This window comes from Echinops telfairi, unplaced genomic scaffold (assembly GCF_000313985.2).
Source record: "Echinops telfairi isolate 266 unplaced genomic scaffold, ASM31398v2 ScPeMD7_9;HRSCAF=40, whole genome shotgun sequence".
Classification (NCBI taxonomy): Eukaryota; Metazoa; Chordata; class Mammalia; order Afrosoricida; family Tenrecidae; genus Echinops; species Echinops telfairi.
The window spans coordinates 70118236-70138623 of NW_022103906.1; the positions used below are offsets into that span (position 1 = coordinate 70118236).

Genomic DNA, 20388 nt, shown 5'->3' on the forward strand with positions numbered 1-20388 from the left:
CCATTTCCCCAGTCTTCACAGGAACACTGCACTTTATTTTGACATATGATGATACCAATGAAAAGGGGTTTCCGGAGAAGAGCATGCATGCGGAGGGTGGACGGAGCCATGCTTGCTGTTAGGCGCCTTCACGCTGACTCCGCCTCGTAGCTGCCCTATTCCGGCTCATAGTGACGGCTCACAGTGATGCACACCCAAACGCACCTGGGTCCTGCTCCGTCTCCTGCATGGTTCTTATGTTTGAGCCGATCGAAGCAGCCACTGTGTCGATCCATCTTGTCAACAGTCTTCCTTTTTTTTTTTCTTCTCGCACCATTACTTTACCTAGCACGATGTCCTTCTCCAGGGACTGGTCGCTCCTGGCAACATGTTCAAAGTACATAAAATGAGGTCTTACCATCCTTGACTCTAAGGAACATTTTGGCTGTATTTCTTCTAAGATAGATGTTTGTTCTATTGACAGTTCAACATTTTGGCCTCATAATCCAAATGCATCAGATCTTCTTAATTGTCCAAATGTAGTGTCCAAATTTCACATGCATAGGAGACATGAAAATACTATGGCTTGGGTCAGGCATACTTTAGTCTTCAAAGTAACATCCTTGTTTTTCAATACTCTGAAGAGGCCTTGTGCAGCAGGTTTACCCAGTGCAATGCATCGTTTGATTTCTTGGCTTCTGCTCTCATGAGCATTGATTGTGGATTCAAGCAAGACAAAAATCTTTGAAAAACGACAATCTTTTCTCCATTATCATGATGTTACCTATTGGTCCAATTGTGGGAATTTTGCATTTTCCCCACTAGGTGAGCTTTGAACAACTCAACTCAGAGTTAGTGCACCCAGTGACATTGCCTCAGAAGGTTCTCTGGGTTCACAGTGAATTTTTTCATGAAAGTAGTTTCACTCAAACCTCATTTTTTGTGATGGCCGATTTAAGAACAGCATGCGGCTGCGAAATTTTTTTTCCTACTTGAGAAAAATGCTGCAGAAACTGTTGGGATGTTGGGCACAGGTTACAAGGAGAGCACTATGGGAAAAACTCAAGTATCCAAGTGGCTTTCTTGTTTCAAAAAAGGTGAAATGTTGATTGACAGCAAACCTCATTCTGGACTTCCATCAACTTCCCAAATGGACAGAAATGTCAACTCATAGTACATTTGGAGTTTGTTCCACCAGGTCAGACTGTGACTCAAGCTTTCTATTTAGAGGTTCTGAAGTGTTCTGGAGTTCCCATTCTTCCCAAGGCTATCCATAGTCTCTTATGGTCCACACAGTGGAATGACTTGGCATAGTAAATAAAACACAAGTAAGTATCTTTCTTGTATTATCTGCTTTGAGCGAAGAGCCATGTAACATCACCAATGATATCCCTTGTTCCATGTCCTCTTCTGAATTTGGCCTGAACCTCTGGCAGCTCCCTGTCAATATACTGCTACAGTTGATTTTGGTGTATCTTCAGCAAAATTTTACTTGCATGTGATGTTCCTGATGTTGTACTGTAATTTGAGCATTCTGCTGGGTTACCTTTCTTGAGAATGAATTCAAAAATGGATCTCCTCCCATCAGTTGGCCAAGTACAGTAGCTATCTTCCAAATTTCCTGACATAGTTGAGTGAGTGTTTCCAGTGCTTTATCAGCTTGTTGAAACTTTTCGATTGGTGTTCTATCAATTCATGGAGCCTTGATGGTGTCTGATCCTTTCAGTGTAGTTTGAATTTCTTCCTCCAGTACCATTAGCCATTGCTCTTTTACCTCCTGAGGATATAACAATACACTTTTTAAAACATAGCAATGTTTAATAATTCTCTCTAGAGATGACAGAATGTTCAAGTTTCAATCAGTAAATGTTTTAGAACAGGGACAAGGAAGTCATGGTCCTAATGTGCTTCTTAAAGGAAAAATTTCCAATGTGACCAGGAGCATGCTCCAGAAGCCTGAACTCGCACACAAGGAGCGCAATGCTGTCGTGTATGGATTTTATTATGACTGTCTATAGAAAGGAATGAACTACTGTGAAAAACTATGGATTCAGAGACAAGGAGACAAAATGAGCATTGCAATATGCACATGTGACTCCTGAAATTTAACATTCACAGACATTTTCCTACCTGTTTGTACCCCATTCAAGTTCCTCAACCCTAAACAAAAGCACCAAACCCTTTGCTTTACTTCCTCACTAGCTTCTCTTCTAGATGATGGCAGGGCCTCTGTTATCTTTGGCTCCTGTCTCTCTGCTCCCCACCATCCTTCTTTCTCACTGCAGCCAAGGTGGACATTCTTGTTACTAGTTTTTATCACTGGCCCGTCAGGTTCAGGATAAAATTCAGAAATTTTCGCCTCGCATATGAGGTACCTCATTGTGGTAGTAGCATAATCTGGTGTCAATGTGAGAGGATTATGAGTGAAGGAATGGACTTTGGCCTGTCAATCAAGATATAACCAAGGAGGCCTCTGTGTGGGCTTGGCCTTCTCCTTAGAATTCTGGGAACTCCTGGATTTCCTCCTTGGAGACAGGAGAGACTCTCTCTCTGCTCACTTCCTGCAAGACATCCCTGAGGAGAAGCCACATGGATCTACCCTGAGGCAGCCCTGGGAACTGGAGGAGCCATGAGGAGACCCCTGCCAGCACTAAGATGCTTATACCACCACTGACTTTGCACCCACTGGCCTGTGATCTTCCTGCATTCAGTGCCATTGCATGTGTTTCATGAGTCTGAAGAGGACTTTGTAGATTGGTATCAAACATATGGGCTAGTATCAAACTTATGGACATGATCTGGACTGGGCTGAGATGTTTTCTCAATAGTCAGCTGCTCTTGTATATAAACCTCTTCCTTATACACCTATGTGTGCCTATGAATTTGTTTCTCTAGTCTACCCGGACTATTTCACTCACGAACTTGCCTCTAACTAGCTCTCTAACTTTACATTCCTGGCTTCTACTCATTCTCTAAACAACCTATAATCTCCTGAAGTTTTCACTCTCCTTTATCTTCATATCTTCCTATTTGAATTCTCCAAATGGAATTCAAAGAGAAACAAACCAGGAAAGGATAAGTAACAGATGGTATGCTTCCAATATAGTGTTCTCAGAACAGTAAAGTTCCAGGTGGGCCTTTATTCCTGAGACACAGACTAGGCTTCTGTCTCGGTCATTAGAGTGTTGCTTTCTAGTGGCTGACAGGGATTTTCTGGGTGAGGAGCTGGAGAGATGAGCGCTGAGTTGGAATTTGCTTTCTAGCGAAGAGATCTTGCTGGTGAGGCAAACTTGGTGAAACACACAGAAAGAGAGAGAGAGAGAGAAATTCGAAAAGGAGAAGAGGTGCTCAGCTATCATCCTAAATTGTATTACCCATCCCATATTCCGTCCGCTCTTTTCTTCCTCATTCTCTTCCCCACCTCGTGAAAGCAGAAATGTTCAGCTATCTTTTAAAATTATATCAGCAATTCTGCATTCTCCTCCTCCTCCTCGTTATTTTTCTTCTTTTTCTCTCCACCCCCTAAATTTTAAGGGAAAATCACTGTCTTGTGTCCTCTGGAAATCTCTCAGGTTTTATATTTATTGCTCCAAGCGTCTGCCTCTTGAGGTTCTTGTGTGGGCGAGTTCTTTCTTTCGGCAAAGGAGCCATTTAGGTCATTTTTGCCTGCTTTGGAAGGGTCTAAGGAGGCAGTGCTTACAGCTCTGTCTTCCTTCCACTCTCCTCCTCCCCCCAGTCCTGGCTGGAGCAGGGAGCCTGTCAATCCAGGCAGGAGACAAGGCAGACAAAGGCTCATTTGTGAAGTACCTTCTTCCAGAACCTCCTCTCTTCTCTAGCCCAAATCCACCCAGTGAATTGGAGCATTTAAGACCATTCCTCGGTCAAGAATACTAAAAGTAAAGAAGAAGGCAAAAAAGGTATGTCTCATGTTATTTATTCAACACCAAACTGTTGCTAAAGATAAGGGCATACATGTCGGTACATGTTGAATCAGAAGAGAAAGACCAATAGCTTTCCGGAGGAAAGCTGGCACTATGAAAAAGATACGACTGCTAGGGTATAAAAAAGAGTCAGACTGGGAGAGAATAGAAAATGTGTATTCCTTGTTGGGGGAATGTCATTTACTCATAGGTTTTCGACAGAGGCAGCTTCTTCATGGTGATTCATGCTTCGTGTCCACAGTAACTCCGACGCTGGTCTCACCCACTGGGGCCTCGTTGCCTCCCCCGTCAGAGCAATAGAAGGATGATGAAGGAGGTAGGATTTTTATTCATGCGGTAGTTTGCTCTCCATATTTTATATTCTGTATAAAACTAACTGCAGTATCTAAGAAAGCCAGCGTTTGCTGCTTTTAAAATCCCTGGTTCCTGAAAAGAAATGGCCAGACGTGTGCGCTACAAAGAGGGAATTCATGGGATTCATCGTTGGTGATCCCACCAAGACACAGACCCCAGTGTTTGTACCGTTAAGATACAGGGAGCATTTTTCCCTTTAGAAGCATGTTCTTTACAGTTCCTCAACTTAGGGGCGCAGGCTGGGACGAAGCTCGCACAGGTCCCACTCTCTTTTTCCAGGGACGGCAACTTATTTGGGGCCAGGAAGACGATTCGGATGACACCAGACTGAACAGTAGTACCTTCTTCTCGCTGTCTCAGAGGCCTGCAGGCAGGTTATCTCCAGGGAGGATTTAGTCTTGTTCTTTCTCTGGCTGGAGGGCTCTTGGTCTGGGGGCTGACCACCCCTGGGCGAAGGGCGTTTGAAAGACGTATGTAGCTTTAACAGACCTTGAAGGAGTATCACTTTAGAACTCTGCCATGCCAGCATTCCACACTTTCTGAGAAAGAAAGAAAAAATGTCCTGGGTGAAGAGTGACGTTCATCCTCCAAACGAAAAGACAATGGGGAAACATCACAGACTGGGCAGCAACTTTCATCTCTCCCAACTCGCGTTTTGATATTTCGAATGTCAGCTGGTGGGCTGTCAAGGTTTAATTTGCTGCCACAGCCCTTTATTTTTTCCGTACTGTCCTTTGAGAGCACTTTGAAATGGACTGCCCTTTCTGTCTAATTCATCAACTCTATTTCATGCTACCGCTCTTAACGCCAGTGCCCAGAACTGACGTCAGCAGCCTGTATGAGCCCCACACTGTAAAGGTCTGATACTCATACTACATGGCCCTGTGAGTTTTTGCCATGAAGTAGGGTAAGTTTTCTTTTAAGTCTCCATTTAACTCCAGTCATTGAAATACTTGCTAGTGCCAAATACTTTTAAAGAACCAAACTTTGCAATTTTCCTAACTATCTGTGGTGGCAATGATTTATTGCTGAATTGGGAAAGTCTTGCTTAGAATTCCATATTCTCTGCACCGATCTTTAAAAAAAATCATACCATTATTGGAGCATGAATGATATCAAACAACATTAGGGAAAATGTTAATGAGACAAAAATGAACCCAAGAACCAATGGATAAACTATTTAATGGTCTTTACTTATTCTTCCAGAGTTTCCATTTGGGGCCTGTGTTTTCTTTGGTCAATTGGATATACTCCAGGAAGAGTTTTAAAGGCAAGTACTTCACCTGAGAGACAGACAGGAAAAAAAATAGAGCAATTTGTTTCAAATTGGCCCCAAATCATTTCACTCCTGTTGGCATTAGAAATAATGTCTTGATGGATTGCCAAGGATGAAGGTTGGTGTCCTTTAATGAAAAACAACAACAACAACAACAAAACAACCCAATACCACAGGAACATACTGATTCTGATAGTTTCCCACTTGCTTGTAAATAGTTAAAGCTATCTGCACTTACACAAAAGAAGACTATAATCCAAACCTGTAATTTATAGTGTTCTAAAAAAATTTAAAAAAACACCTCCCAGTAAGTGCTTGCCAGGTGTGGAACTTTCCATCTCAGAAGGGACCGGGGCTGAGGCAGGAACACTATTTTATACTTTGGCATGGACAGTCAGAAGAGGTGTATGGTATGGCAGAATGCCTTCTTGCTTTTCCAGCATTTTGTTTGTTCATCTTTTCCTTCAGGGAACGGTTTCTGAACACTGTGATTCTAGCCTGAAGCAGGTTCGCTGAGAGAAGCACACAGAAGTAGAAAGTGTAGCCCTTGCCTTGGTCACATCCTTGCCTCGGTTTCCTGTAGCCTTGCTTTTTGCTGGCATCTCCTCTGAGCCCCAGACCTCTGAATTATAGCCCATCCAGTCCTCAGAACCCTAGATGTCCCTAGGCTCAGTCCCTTTCTCTTCTCAGTCTATACCAAGCGGTCCTAGAGCCAGATGTACCGCAATTAATATCCGGATAACTCTCAAATTTGTGGTCTCCAGGGTTGACCTTCCGATTCATACTCCACGGCCTACTCAACACCATCACTCTTATGTCTAATCGGGTCCTCAAATTCAACTTCTCCAAAGCCTCACTCTTGAACTCCCCTGAAACTGGCTCCTTCCAAACTTCCTCACCTCAATAAAATGGCAAAACCATTAGTGCCCAACACCTGATCTTTAACCTTAATTTCCCACCCACCCCCTGCCTTGAGTCTTATTGGCTCCAACTTTAAAGCGTATTACAATCCGATTATTACCATCGCCGTTGGAACGTTTTATTCTAAACTTCTATCAACTCTCACCAATAATCTCGTCTCCGCCCACTTCCGATGCTGCCCTTCCACAATGCACTTTCACAGAGCAACCAGGTGGAAAAAACATTTCAAAGACATTTTCACTGTTCCACAAAAATGGTTCAATGGCTTCTCAGAGTACGCAATAATTTTAAACTCTTTATTAGGTCCCATGAGAAGCCCCGGTGGAGTATTGGTTAACCCATTGGGTTGCGATCTGCAAGGATCGCAGTTCAAAGCCACCAGCCACTCTGCTCCCAAGCAAAACAGGGCCTTTTGCTCTGTAAACATATCTGTTTACTCCGAAACTCCCAGGGGCAGTTCTACACCGACAGGGTCGCTATGAGTCAGCATCGAGTCTGGGGGCAGTGAATCTCTTTGCTTTATTGTGTCCCATAAAGCCTATGATCTCTCGAGATCCCCCTTCCTGGTCCTAGGTGAATTCATGGAATAACCAATGTATTAAATGGTTACTTTGTCTTCAGTGAACTTCCCACCCCCCTACACCTAAAGCTAGCCATATATGAGTATTGTATTAGCCACTGCATATATGGCGAGGAGCAACATAGACTGTCCTCATGAAGCCTTCAGTCTAAAGGGAATGTGAGGTGTGATCAAGTTTCTCTCAAATCTATATCGACAGATCTAGTTAGAGATACAGATGATAGAGAGAAAGAGAGAGAGCGCGAGCTGGTTTTGCTTCTCTAGAAAACCCATCCCAAGACCAATCATTGACTGAATGGGGAGATCACGTGTGTAATCAGCAACACAAGACTGTAGAGAGGTCAGGAAGTGGTGGTATGCAGACTTTGAATCCATCCGCCTTCATGCAGTTGAGATGCTGAAGGAAGAGACCTCCAGAATGAGCTGCCGCCTTCCCATCATGGCCCCTCTTCCCTGCTCGCCTAACCACCTTCCTGGTATTGCCTTCTCCGTTTCCCTCTTTGTTGATCGCCTCTTTCTAGGGCTTTGTCTTCGACCCAGTCGGTGAGGTCCCCAGCCATCTCCTCTTCTCCTTTGTAACAAACTCTGGGCAAATGGAGCATGAACTGAGATTAAAGTAAATATCTTTAAAACTTAAGGTGATGTCTCAGTGGTCCTCTTTTACAAAATAAGCCACAGTGCGTAAGACTGTTTCTGGCGTGAAGACCATGGCCTTTGGTCAGAATATCATAATCCTTGATGCTTTGTGGCTGGTGAGTGTAAGGCAGGTGTGGTCATAGGGCAACAGCGAGATGGGAAGTACTCAGAGCTGAGACACTGTAAAAGTAAATAGGGTAGAGGTTTTATTGGAGTTTATTTTCATTTAATTCTAAGAATGCGTTGGGAACATGAAGATAGATGGAAGCTTAGAGGAAACAATTGAAAATTTATCCAACTCAAGCTAATAAGCACACAGAGCACACTCAACATTACTAGTGATGAGAAAATGCAAATGAAATCCACAATGATGTGCTGCTACACAACCACTACAACAGCTATCATCAGAAAGGTGTTTGGAAGCACGTAGGGAAGTAAGCCCTCAGATATTGCTGATGTGAATGCAAAATGCAGAGCCCCATTGGGAAAGACTTTGACAGCTTCTTAAACATGTTAAAAATAGGAATCTACCCCAGGGAAATGAAAACACATAAAGAGTTGTGCACAAATGCTCATAACAGCTTTATTCATTTTACCCCAAATTGGAAACAATCCCAATGTCTTGTCAACTCATGAATTGCTTTTTGTAATGTGATATGCACACTCATAGGACAGGTTCCTGTGGCCCGGTGGGTCACACGCTGAACCACTAACCACAAGCTCTGTCGTTTGAAACCAGCTGCTCCTTGGGAAGAAGACGAGGCTTTCTGTGCTCTCCTGGTGAGGCACAGCCTCTGAAACCCACAGGGGCAGTTCCACGCCCTCCTGGAGGGTGGCGAGAAGCCAGAATTGGCTCGATGACAGTGGGTTTGGTTTTGGCTTTTTGGTATTCAGAAATTAAAAAGAACTACTGGTACTATGTAATAACACATCCGAGAACCTCAAGATCATTGTGGTACGTGGAGGTAGCCAGGACACAAAAAGATGATATATTATTCACTTTATACGAAATATCCAGATAGCCGTGCAATCAGTGGTTGCCCTGGGCTGGGGACGGGAGCAGAAATTAACAGCAACCAGAGATGAGAGAACTCTGGGGGATGATGGAAATATTTAAAAACTGGATTACCATAATCAGACACAACTACAAATTTACTAAAAGTCACTGAATTGTATACTTCTTAAAAAGAAGGAAATCCAAAATAAGTTGACCAACTTTCTTTATTGCCTAAGACTTCAGAAAACACGTACTATTTCTAATCTCTTTCATTTCCTAAAAGGAGCCCTGGTGGTGCCGTGGGCTAACTCAGTCAGCTGCTAACCCCAAGGTCAGCAGTTTAAAACCACCAATCACTCCGTGCATGAAATATGAGGCTTGGTAGTCCTGTAACAATGTACAGTCTCGGAAATCCCCAGGGCAATTCCACTCTGTCCTAAAGGGGTAACATTGAGTCAGTCAGTATTGACTCGATGGCCGTAAGTCATTTTGCAACGGCGGACTCTGTGAAAAGCAGTGGTGCGTGAGGCGCGCTCAGGGTGCGCTCAGAATGAGGGAAAGGAAACACCCACTACCTTAAAGCCATTGTTCCATAAACTCAAGAACATTTTAGACTTCAAAAAAATCAACTTCAATATCCTAAATAAAAATACAGGTCGACATTATTAAGAATATAAACTTTTAACAAAGCTGATGTTATGCTGAAGCTACACTGTTCAGTGCAAACAGCTCAACTGTGTGTATAGAAAAAGAAACCCACCAAAATGTTAGCAAAAATATTTCAACATTACTCCTCTAGTTGAATTTTATTCTAGATGGTTTTCTATATTTTTTCTATCTACAAAGTGTATATGTTACTTTTTTTTAAAGTAAAGTACTTTTCTTTATTAAAAAAAATCAATCAGATTTTTTACTCAGGGTGAGAACTATCTAATGGAAAGAAAGTGGCAGCAGTTAACAGTTATGAGATGAACAGTATGCAGGAACTGTAGGCTGGGTAATGGGTCCACATGGGCTATGCAAAAATTGGGCAAAATTCCACCTAAGTGAAGTGTCAATTAAGGCCACATGGAAGAAACACACTAGCCTGTGTGTTTAATATATATATATATATATATAATCCAAATCTGAAGAAGGGAATGGTATCAGATTTTAAATTGTGAACGCTTGATTTGCTGAAGGCTATGGATAAAAATGGGTACCCACATTCATTTGCAAAGTCCCTGCATGTACTAAGCCTCTCGGGACTCCCCTTTAACCATAGATGAGGGATGTGTGGGAGATGGAAGATGGAGATGGGAGATGGAATTAGGTTATAGTGCAATACCTGATCATTTGATCTGCCATTTACCCATTTTAAATTTGTTCCAGTTTTTAATATTTCCTGCTGTTTTTCCTCAATGGAGGCTTTCCCCTCTGGTTTATTTGTTGGTGGTGTGCGTGTGGGTGGGTGTTTTCTAGAATATGGACTCATTCTCTATTACAGGTAAATCTATAGAATCAGTAACTGGGTCAAGGGTTTGAGGGTATGGGAAGCGAGAATGCGGAACTAATAATTAGTACAAGAGGGAAGAAAATGTTCTAGAATTACTCGTGATGATTATACAACTCTTTTTAATATTAACTGAAGTGTGTGATATATGAATTACATGCCAATAAAACTAGTCTTTTAATTAGTCAGAGTTAACCTAGATTATTAAAAATAAGAGCAACATTATTCATAGTGAAAGTCAGGAAGCTCAAAACTGCAGAGAACATGCCCCCAAATGTAAAATCCTAGGACAATGATTCAAATGCATCAGGGGACAATTGAGATGAAAAGGTATAGAACGCTTGCTCCCTCTGCCAACTCTTCCATAGAGAGAGATCAGAGAAAAGGCAAGTGGCCTTTGCTACGGTTATTGAACCTTCTGACAAATGGACACACGCATATTTCTTTTAGTTAGGTATGAACTAGTTCGCCAAAGTAAACACGGTGTTCACCAAAAACGAAAAACAAACCAGAAATGGAACAATACATTTCCGTCTCAGATTATGTAGCATCAGCATATTCAAAGACACAAAGACCTGATGTTAAGTGCATGGAAGGCTGTGTCAGCTCAGTTTGTTGCTGTTAGCGCTGTGCAGCTGGGTGGACTCACGGCACCCCTGAGCACGCAGAACAAAACACTGCCCAGTCCCTGTCGCCGTCACAGTTATTGTTCTCTGCGTCCATGGCTGCAGCCACTGTCTCAATCAATTCCCTGGGTGATCGTCCTCCTTTATGCTGACCCAGGAGGATGTCCTTCGGGGACTCCTCTCCGGATAGAACGTCCCAAGTATGCGAGATGTAGTCTCGCCGTTCTTGCTTGTAAGGATCATTCTGAACGAGCCAAGACAGATTTGTTTATAATAAGTGGATCTCTGTACCTAGGTATTAAAGTGAGCAAACTGAAAAAATAAGTCCTTCATTTTATAAGCAGAATGAAGCTTTCCAAGCCTTCATCCCTCATTCATTATTTATGTTCACTATTTCCTGACTCATAGCCGTGGGAATCCTGTAAGTACTGTGCCACCGTGACTCTGTATTCTCCATAATAATGCAAACATTGCTACATGTTGAAGAATGATATATAAAACTCTTTCTTCCTAGATGTTGTAACAGAAACCAGATGACCCTGTCCTCTTGAAACTGCAAAGAACAAACAACCCCAGATAAAGATCTGAAACATTTGTTAAGATGTTGGATTTGAAGCAAAAAAGGACATTGATCTCTGAGGGAAAACATTAAATAAGTCTCACTATTTCCATAGTCGGCTACCTTGAAAGAGTTTCTAAATCACAACACAGGAAGAGGGAACCCATATGAAGTCAAGAGGCTCACTACGTTGAGGAAGAGAGTCAGGGGTACTAAGGCAGCCAGAGTTCACGGCAAAGTACAAGAGAGAAGAGATGGACACAGGGCAACCCTGAAGGGAGGCAGTGGCCCCCTGGCAAGTATTCATATGAGGAAGCTGATCGGCACACGCATACAAGGGGACCATTTGAGATGTACACACACTCTCTCATACACAAGAGGGGACTTCAACAAGTTTGTGGGAAAAATCTGATGATCGTTTTTATTCCATTTTTCTCATGAACTTTTTGAAGCCTCGTTGTACATGGAAGCCTGGTGATGCGGGGATTAAGCACGGAGATGCTCACTCAAAGGTCAGCAATTCAAACCCAGGAGGCACACTGTGAGAGAGAGATGGGGCAGTTTGGTGCTGTAATGATTTACAGCCTTGGAAATCTATGGGACACCTCTACTCTAACCCATAGTGTTGCTGTGGGTTAGAATGGGTGATGGTAGTGAGCTTTGGTCGAAAGATTTAAACAGACATTTCACCAAAGGAGATGCAAGGATGGCATATAGATATAGATATTAGTTATGAAGTGTCATTGACTGAGTCCAACTCATAGCGACCCGAGGTGGAACAGAACACGACACTAGCTGTTCCTGTGCCAGCCTCACAATGGCTATGTGAAGGCCCACGTGATAGCCACTGTATCAATTCATGTCATTGAGCAGATGAAAAATTTCATGATTACATTTATATAAAACCCTAGAAAATATAAAATTATCTGTGGTGGCAAAAACAGATCAGCAATTGCTTGACTGGGTGTAGGAGACAGGGAGGAGGACTAGGGATAAGTTACAAAGGGGTATGAGGAAACAGACATAATGGATATGTTTACTATCTTGATTGTGGTATGACTTCATGCATATATATACATATGTCAAATCTTACATACGTACTATAACTGTTTGCAGTTTACTGTGTACTAACCAATAAACCTGTTTTTAAAACATTGCTCGTTTATAGGGTTTAGCCTTCTACCCCAACCAGTTTTTTAATACTTAATGGTTATAATGATTGATTACAAGGTAAATGCTCAGTAAACTGTAGCTTTAATTACACTTCTTTGAAAGTTAAACAGAAAAATGTAATGAAATATGACTTTTTTTACATTTCATACATTGTGGATATAGATAAGGTCCTTTGTTAGTCTGGGTTGACTAGAGAAACAAATTCATAGACATTCGTATGTGTATAAGAAAGAGCTTTATATACAAGAGCAATTGAATATTGAGAAAACATCCCAGCCCAGTCCAGATCAAGTCCATAAGGCCAATATTAGCCCATAGGTCCGACACCAATCTATAAATTCTTCCTCAGACTCACACAGCACATGCAATAATGCCGAATGCAGGAAGATCACAGGCCAGTGGGTGGAAAGTCTTATGGATCCAGCGGCAGCAGAAGCATCTCACTGCTGGCAGGGGTCCTCACGTGGCTCCTTCAGCTCCAGGGCTCTAGAGTAGCTCCATGTGTCTTCTCTACAGAAATGTCTCCCAGGGAGTAAGCTTTTTATCTCTGAGCCTCCAAATGAGGTCATTAAGCTGCAACCTGATTGACAGGCTAAATTCTACCCCTTCACTCTTAAGTCTCAAATTGACAACAGATTATGTAACTACCACAGTCCTAATCTAAAGTAATTGAGAACTAGAGTACCTCAGGAAATTATATTCTCAAAAATATGAAACTTAAAGTTATAGTCTGCAAGAAGCATATTGGAAGGTATTATCCTGTATATATTGCATTGGGATGTAATATAACACTGTAATGCCTTACTTCATCAAATCGGAAAAACTAGACAGTGAAACAGACCCCAGTTTTGTCTTTTACTAACATTTAGGATAAAACTTAAACTTAATATTTAGAATTCTAAGAAAATAACTAAGTAAAATCAATATGACTAACTCAAATAGGACATGAAAGAAAATCTACAATTCCTTTGTATTTTTCCTCACTCACATTAAAAATGAAAAAGCAGTGAGTGTGTAAAAAAGAATGATGTGAGGGAGGAGTCATGTAACCTCCTTTAACTTCACCAGGAGGAAGGAACATCAAACTCCCCATCACCATCACCCAGGCTGATTTCTGGGAGGTTGAGGTCAGACAGGCCTCCATCCAATTTTCTTTATCAATTTGGACACCAGCCATCCCTCCTATGTATTCACTATACCTCAACTAGGCTCCATAATTAATTACAGTGGCCACACAGAACCCATAGACAATATAATGATGGGGTTTATAAAGAAAGTTAATAGGTTGCAACTGCTCATAATACAATTAATAGGACAGGACCGCTTCTTCTCAGTGGGTGGTGCCTGAAAACAGGTCTCTCTCTGGTATATGGCCTCTCAGCTGCACTACCCATTGACTTCTGCCCTGCTCGTGCAATGTAACAAAGCATCTTAGGGTTGTCAATGCTTAGGGTAAGCATTGGACTGCGAACTATAAGGTGACTCAAACTTAACAGCCCCTCAATGAAAGAAAGATGAAGTTATCTGCTCCCATAAAGATTTACAGCCCCAGAAACCCTACATAGAGTTGCAGGGAGTTAGGATATACTCAATTGCAGTGGACTCTGTGTTTTGAGTAAGTGCTCAAAGGACATGCCATTGCACCAAATGCCTCAACCTGAAGGCACTCAGCTCTAGCTTCTGGGGTCAGCAAATGGAGCTCTTCCAATTAATTGCCTGGAGACACCCCACTCCACAAGTCAGCCTCCTGGCCCAAAGTACTCGGTTTTACCTGCTCAGCGGACTGGGAAATCGACTGCTCTGTTTTGTGGTTTGGATCTCGGTTCTACTGCTGTCACTCCTCTGCCACTCCTGGTGTCACAGCTGTCTCCTGAATCAAAGAGGCTCAATGCTCAGGAATCTTAGGGTCCACATGATATGCCCTACCCCTGGCTCTTCTCCCTTGCTTGTAGCAAGATTCACGGTCCCGTTCTGGGCTGGTTCATTTTATACCCAGCAGGATGGCAGTCATGCTTAGCCCTGGTTAACAATCACTCACAGCTGATTATAATCCTATCCGAATCTTCCTCTACTTTCTTCAGATCTATCAGGAGAGAGTCCTTTGGTGGGAGTTACGAAGTAGATGGGCCATATTCACGGTGTTTATTGAAAAACCCACTCTTTTACCTCAAATGATTCATTTTTCAGATGCATCTAACAACTATAAACCTCATACCAAAATTTTCTCCCCCCAATACTGTTTTATTTCTAAGTAAGTATGTAAAAAGAATTATATTTCATCTGTCTTTTCCTTTTTTTAATATTCCATAGTAGGAAAGATTATTGGGGACTCTCAGCAGATGGAATCTGGATATTAATTCACTATTTTGCTATCCTTTTTTATTACAAGAGCTTCCAATTTCTTTGTGTTAAATATGGAAGCCAGAGACCTCCTGACTGAATAGTTGATAAATATCCCATAATCAAAACCCCACCGGCGTCAAGCATTTCTGACTCATAGCCACTGTATAGGACAGAGCAGAGCCACTTCACAGGGCTTCCACGGCTGTCAATCTTCATAGAAAACAGACTCTCTCTCTCTTGAAACGGCTGCTGGGTTTGAGCTGCTGGATTTTATTTTTAACTGGTTAGGGGCTGAAAACATTAATTACTGTACCACTAGGCTTATCAACTATCCCATAGTTGTCCACAAATACTAAAGAGGAAAAGGAATTAGACTTGTTTGGTCCAACCCCAAAGACAGAAAGTAAGGCTGGTGGGAAGAAGCAACAGAAAATAGTTTACAATAAGGGACACAGTTAGAACTATATCAATAGAATATGTTGGCCTCATCAGCAATAAACACTCCATTATGAGGGATGGTCAAGGAGGAGCTGAATGATTAAGGGGAATTTTCGCTTCTGTTTTCAACCGAGGCTAAGATAAAATAGTCTCTATGGGGTAAAAATCCATAGCATCACTAAATAATTGGTCCAAAGAAGGGGTTCCAAAAAATAATTCTGGAAAAGTTTTAAAACTTATGTGAGCTCTAACTCTAGACTGTGAGCTGTCCATGTCAGCACCGATGGCGTTTGTTTCTGTCAGCTGGACACCCAATGCTGTTATGACGTAAAACATGTAAACTCAAGGGTCACTGTACTCAGTGATGTTACCTGGTTTAACAATGTCTCTGGATGCATACCATCTTACAAAGCTAGGACTATTAAACACACAAAAACTAAATAAATATCTTTGGTACTTATTAGATGCAGATTCTGGCTCTTATGCCCCAACTTTTCTCATTTAATATGTTGTGGTGGAGCTTCAGGAACCCCGGTGGTGTCCTAGACTACACATGGAGCAGTAACTACACAGTCAGCAGTTCGAACTCACCAGTCACACCATGGAGGATGAAGCTGTCTGTCCCCGTAAAAATTTGAAGTCTTGGATCTGCCAAGGGGGCAGTTCTACTCTGTCGTAAAGGGCCACTATGAGTCAGAAGCGACTCATTGTAAGTGAGTTGGTTTGTCAGACCCTACCCACTGACTTTGAGTCAATTCCGACTCAAAGAGACCCTATTGAAGGTTTCAGAGCTTAACTCTTTACGGGAGCAGACAGCCTCACCTGCTTTCTGTAGAGCTTTCGTGGGCTTGTACTGGCGACCTTGAAGTTGACAGCCCAATGTTTATCCAGCCATGCCACCAGTGATGTTGAGGGTAGGTGGTCATCAAACTACAATTTGACAAAAGCGTTCAAAAAGGAGACACTCGGGACTAACTCCCATTGTTTTCTATCTAAGAGATCATGAGAATGATATGAGAATCTAAACATTCAGATTCACAAGACAGATAATGACACATTTTTGGTTTTCTTCTCAGGGCCAGAAATCAAAATGAAATTTGTGGGACTTGCATTCATTGCCGGGCTAACTTTGCTGCTGGGAGGCCAAGCCATGCCTGCCAGCCGACTCTCTTGCTACAGAAAGATACTCAGAGATGGCAACTGCCACAACCTTCCCGAAGGAGTGGCTGACCTGACACTGATTGACGCCAATGTCCAGGATCGTTTCTGGAACGGGCAGGGCTGTGAGATGACCTGCTACTGCAATTTCAGGGAATTGCTCTGCTGCCCAAAGTAAGGAAACACAACCAGCACGTGCATTGCTATGAACTGTGTAGAGAACGACTACTTTTAAGACACCTTCTTAATGAACTTGCTGAAATTAATCACGCTTGTTAGTAAAATACTTTAAGAATCCAACTGTTTTCTAGGAGTGCTATCAGCTCATTCAATTGTGTAAGTTACTGAATATTTCCCTTTAAGAAACCGAGTTTGGTAGAGTTTAGTAAAATGAAATGAAACCCCCAAATGAATAACACTCCAATCCATTAAATTCTGTTTCCCATCAGATTTTTTTGTGCAAAAATATGATGGGGAATTGAGAACAGATTTTTCTCCCCACGAAGAATCTACTGGTTGCAGAAGTGGAACTCCAGGTTGCCATCCTAAGCCAATTTGAAAACCAATAAAAGGCTTTAGATGGAATCAAGTACAGGTAGTCCCCAACTTCCAACAGGATCTCATCCCATAACCAACTTCTAAGACTATTCTGACATTACGGGAAATGACTACTTCCTATTGCCGCCGTTTGCTATCAGTATCTCAGTATCGTTGTAAATCTGGTCTTTCTCTCTGAGTGTCAGCATGGGGGTAACATTAACAAACTATGTACTGCAACACTCTATGTAGTACATGTTACTTACAATCAAGGGGTTAAAACATGGATGTTTGGAAGTGCAATTTGTGGTACGGAGAATACAGCATAGGTCGGAGACTACCTGTAAATAGCTGGACAGAAGAGATCAGTAATAGTCAAAGCCTTACAGTTCCCTGTTAATCTCTGGCATATTTTAAGTGTAAGCAATAGGAGATGCACCAATAAATATTTTTAGTTCTTGATTTTAAAATTAGCCTTCTCTGATTACTGGAGACTCTTCCAAGCATTATGATTTTGGATATTTCATATCCAAATGCCTTTCAATGCATGCCATCATATTTTTATTCTTTTAAGACTCCTGTGAGGTATGAAGACTAGATATCACCTTCCAACTAAGGAAAATGTAAACACATTATCTTAAATAACTAGTTAATATCCATTTCAAGACTAGAACTCAGGTTTTCCAACTTGAACTATTTGTTTTTTCCTTCTATCAAATCACTGTTTCTCAAACTGTGTTTCCCAAAAGACCAGGGTCAATACCACCTCAGTATATTGAGGTGTATATCCTTGGGCCCCATCCTAGACCTAATGAATCAGAAACCCTAGGAGTGGGTCCCGCAATCTTTTTTTTATTTTTTCCCTTCTTTTAGCAAACCCTCCAATGATGCTGAGAATCACTGTACTAAACTTTGGAATTAAGAATTTGAATCAATAGAGCATATGAATTGACTTTGTTTTTCCTGGCCTACAGAAACGAAATGCCATCTAATATTAAAATATTGTGTTTGCTTTATTGGTAATTGTATGACTTGAAACCAAATTACTGAAATTGATTTGTATTTATCTCGATATAATTTTGTGATTAGCTGTGCTAAGACTGAAACCAGCAACTTAGACACATAAAAGTAATTTTATTTGGGGATGTCATTTTCCTAGTAGGAACTGATTTACCTGGATAATTATATTTCTAATTAGTCAGCATAATTCTATGAATTTTTCTACATGCTACCTTATAGGATCTTTCCAACCAGAAGAGAGTTCACTAGTGTTTTATGTCTCCTTTATAAAATTTAGAATTGTATTTAATGACTTTCCTAAGAAATTTCCAATCTTCTGTTGCTTACTTGAAGATGGGCATACTTCATGGCTCATTTCCACCCACATTACAAAAAGGAAAGTTAATATATGATTATAAAGATTTGGAAATCTGGAAATTACTCTCCACTTTTAGCCCAGAAAAGACTAACAAATACTTTAGCACCCAGCTGAATTTAATTATTATTCTAATTTCTTTCAGGGATATCTTCTTTGGACCAAAGATTTCTTTTGTGATTCCTTGCAACAAACCCTGAAAATCTTCATGTATTCTGGAAAATCCCAGCCCTGAATTCCCACAAATTACACTATACCAATACAAATGCATTTGTCACTTCTCTGCAATGCCACCAGTCACAGAGTCTATAGATTCTTAATTGTCCAGGATAAGTAAAACTGTATTCAACAATAAAAGTTAATTCAAATTTATTTTTCACTATGGACTTTTTTTGCATTAATTTAATTTTTTTTTAATATCCACAAAGTTGTTCACAACAATCTGTAAGACTGGTTTGTTCTCTCTCAGCTGAACAGCCACAACCCTGGCTAACACTTTGAGTTCCTAGTTGGTAGTTATTGAAAATGAATACTTAATGAACTAGGCATACATTGAAATTCTTGGGAGGGGAGCAGCAAGTTTTCTAGTAAAACAGGAAAAGGTGGCCAATGTTTGAACATATGTTATGTGTGCTAGGTACTTTAAGCATATTTTCATTTCACCTTCTTAAAAACAATTTCAAGGTAAGTGTTCTCAGATCTACTTATCAAATGCTAGCTCAAGTGTAAGATATTTACAAAAAATCAAAGCAGGATTTGAACAAAATTTTAATTCTAAATTCCATATTCTTTCCAATACTCCTACTTCTAAAACTGAAAAATTCTGAACTTTCACCCTTCAAACATCCTCAACCTTAATATCTCTCTCACACACACACACACACACACACACACACACACACTTCAAAACCATGAATAGATAACTTTTTTTTTTCTTGAGAATAACAAGAAAAGAAATGGAATGAAAATTTTAAAGCGACACTCATTTGAAAAATAAAGACCGTGCCTCTAAAGCTGTGTTTTGGTAGTTAAAGTCAGCTTTGGATTATGCCTCCAGACCTTTAAGAAATATGCATCTACTCTTTGGGGACTTACCCACTTGGAACTTGCATTTTAATGCAGGTGATAAGTATGCATACGTCAATCAGGATCTCTAAAGGTGAAGCCTGCGACAGAAGAGTATTGTTGTGGGTAAAGGTCGAGAAGCTCCATACCAGGCAGTCAATCTGAGAGAGACCATTGTCTGACTGAGCATGTTACTAATTAGTTGAAATACACCCTCTGAGGTTCCTGGCCCATTTCTGAAGACCACAGTCAGAGCAGTGCTTGTCATACATGTGCTCACTCAGTGTTACTAAGCTGGATTAAATAATTTTGAGGTAGTTAGAATCTAGTCCCTCTCCAGATATATACAAACACAATCAGAACCTGTTTTTACAATGGTATGATCCACAGCAAATGCATAAGGAAGTAGAGCTGTCAAAAGAAATAAAAATAATTGCTTTATCAACATAGTATGTGATTTGATTGGACTTTTTTTCTTTACTGAACTGCCTAATATTAAAATCAGATTAACTCAATAATATGTCTCATTCTAGTGCCTGGGATAGGTAAATATAGAAACCTATCAATAAGCTTGTTTCATTTTCTACTTGGTATAAATGTGTTAAAGATGCAGTATCTTTATTTCACAAACATAAATATGTATGTGAAGCAAAATGATTTTTAAATTAAAGTTCCTTGGTGTATTTAAAACCTGATGAGAAAAATGCTCGGAAAAAAAAGCTAATATGTTATCAATGGAAATATATAGATTGATTTTTCATCACATTGATTTTTCTAGAAGTCACATTGTAATATGAAATTCAATCACATTACCCTCATGGCATAGTGGGTTACTCACTAGGCTGCTAACCACAAGGTCTGCAGTTTGATTCCACCAACCATTCCTTGGGAAAGGTTATGAGGCGTTCTACTCCTATAAAGATGTACAGCCTCCGGAA

General features: G+C 40.9%; 1 protein-coding gene across 1 annotated transcript; it reads left to right on the plus strand.

Annotated features, from left to right (window-relative positions):
• Window positions 1-3701: 3701 nt before the first annotated feature.
• Window positions 3702-18757, plus strand: SCRG1 (stimulator of chondrogenesis 1). The gene is made up of 3 exons (XM_030884568.2): window positions 3702-3896; window positions 16392-16647; window positions 18531-18757. Exons 2-3 carry the CDS (start codon window positions 16406-16408, stop codon window positions 18583-18585), a joined length of 297 nt encoding a protein of 98 aa, XP_030740428.1. The 5' UTR covers window positions 3702-3896; window positions 16392-16405; the 3' UTR covers window positions 18586-18757.
• Window positions 18758-20388: the final 1631 nt, after the last annotated feature.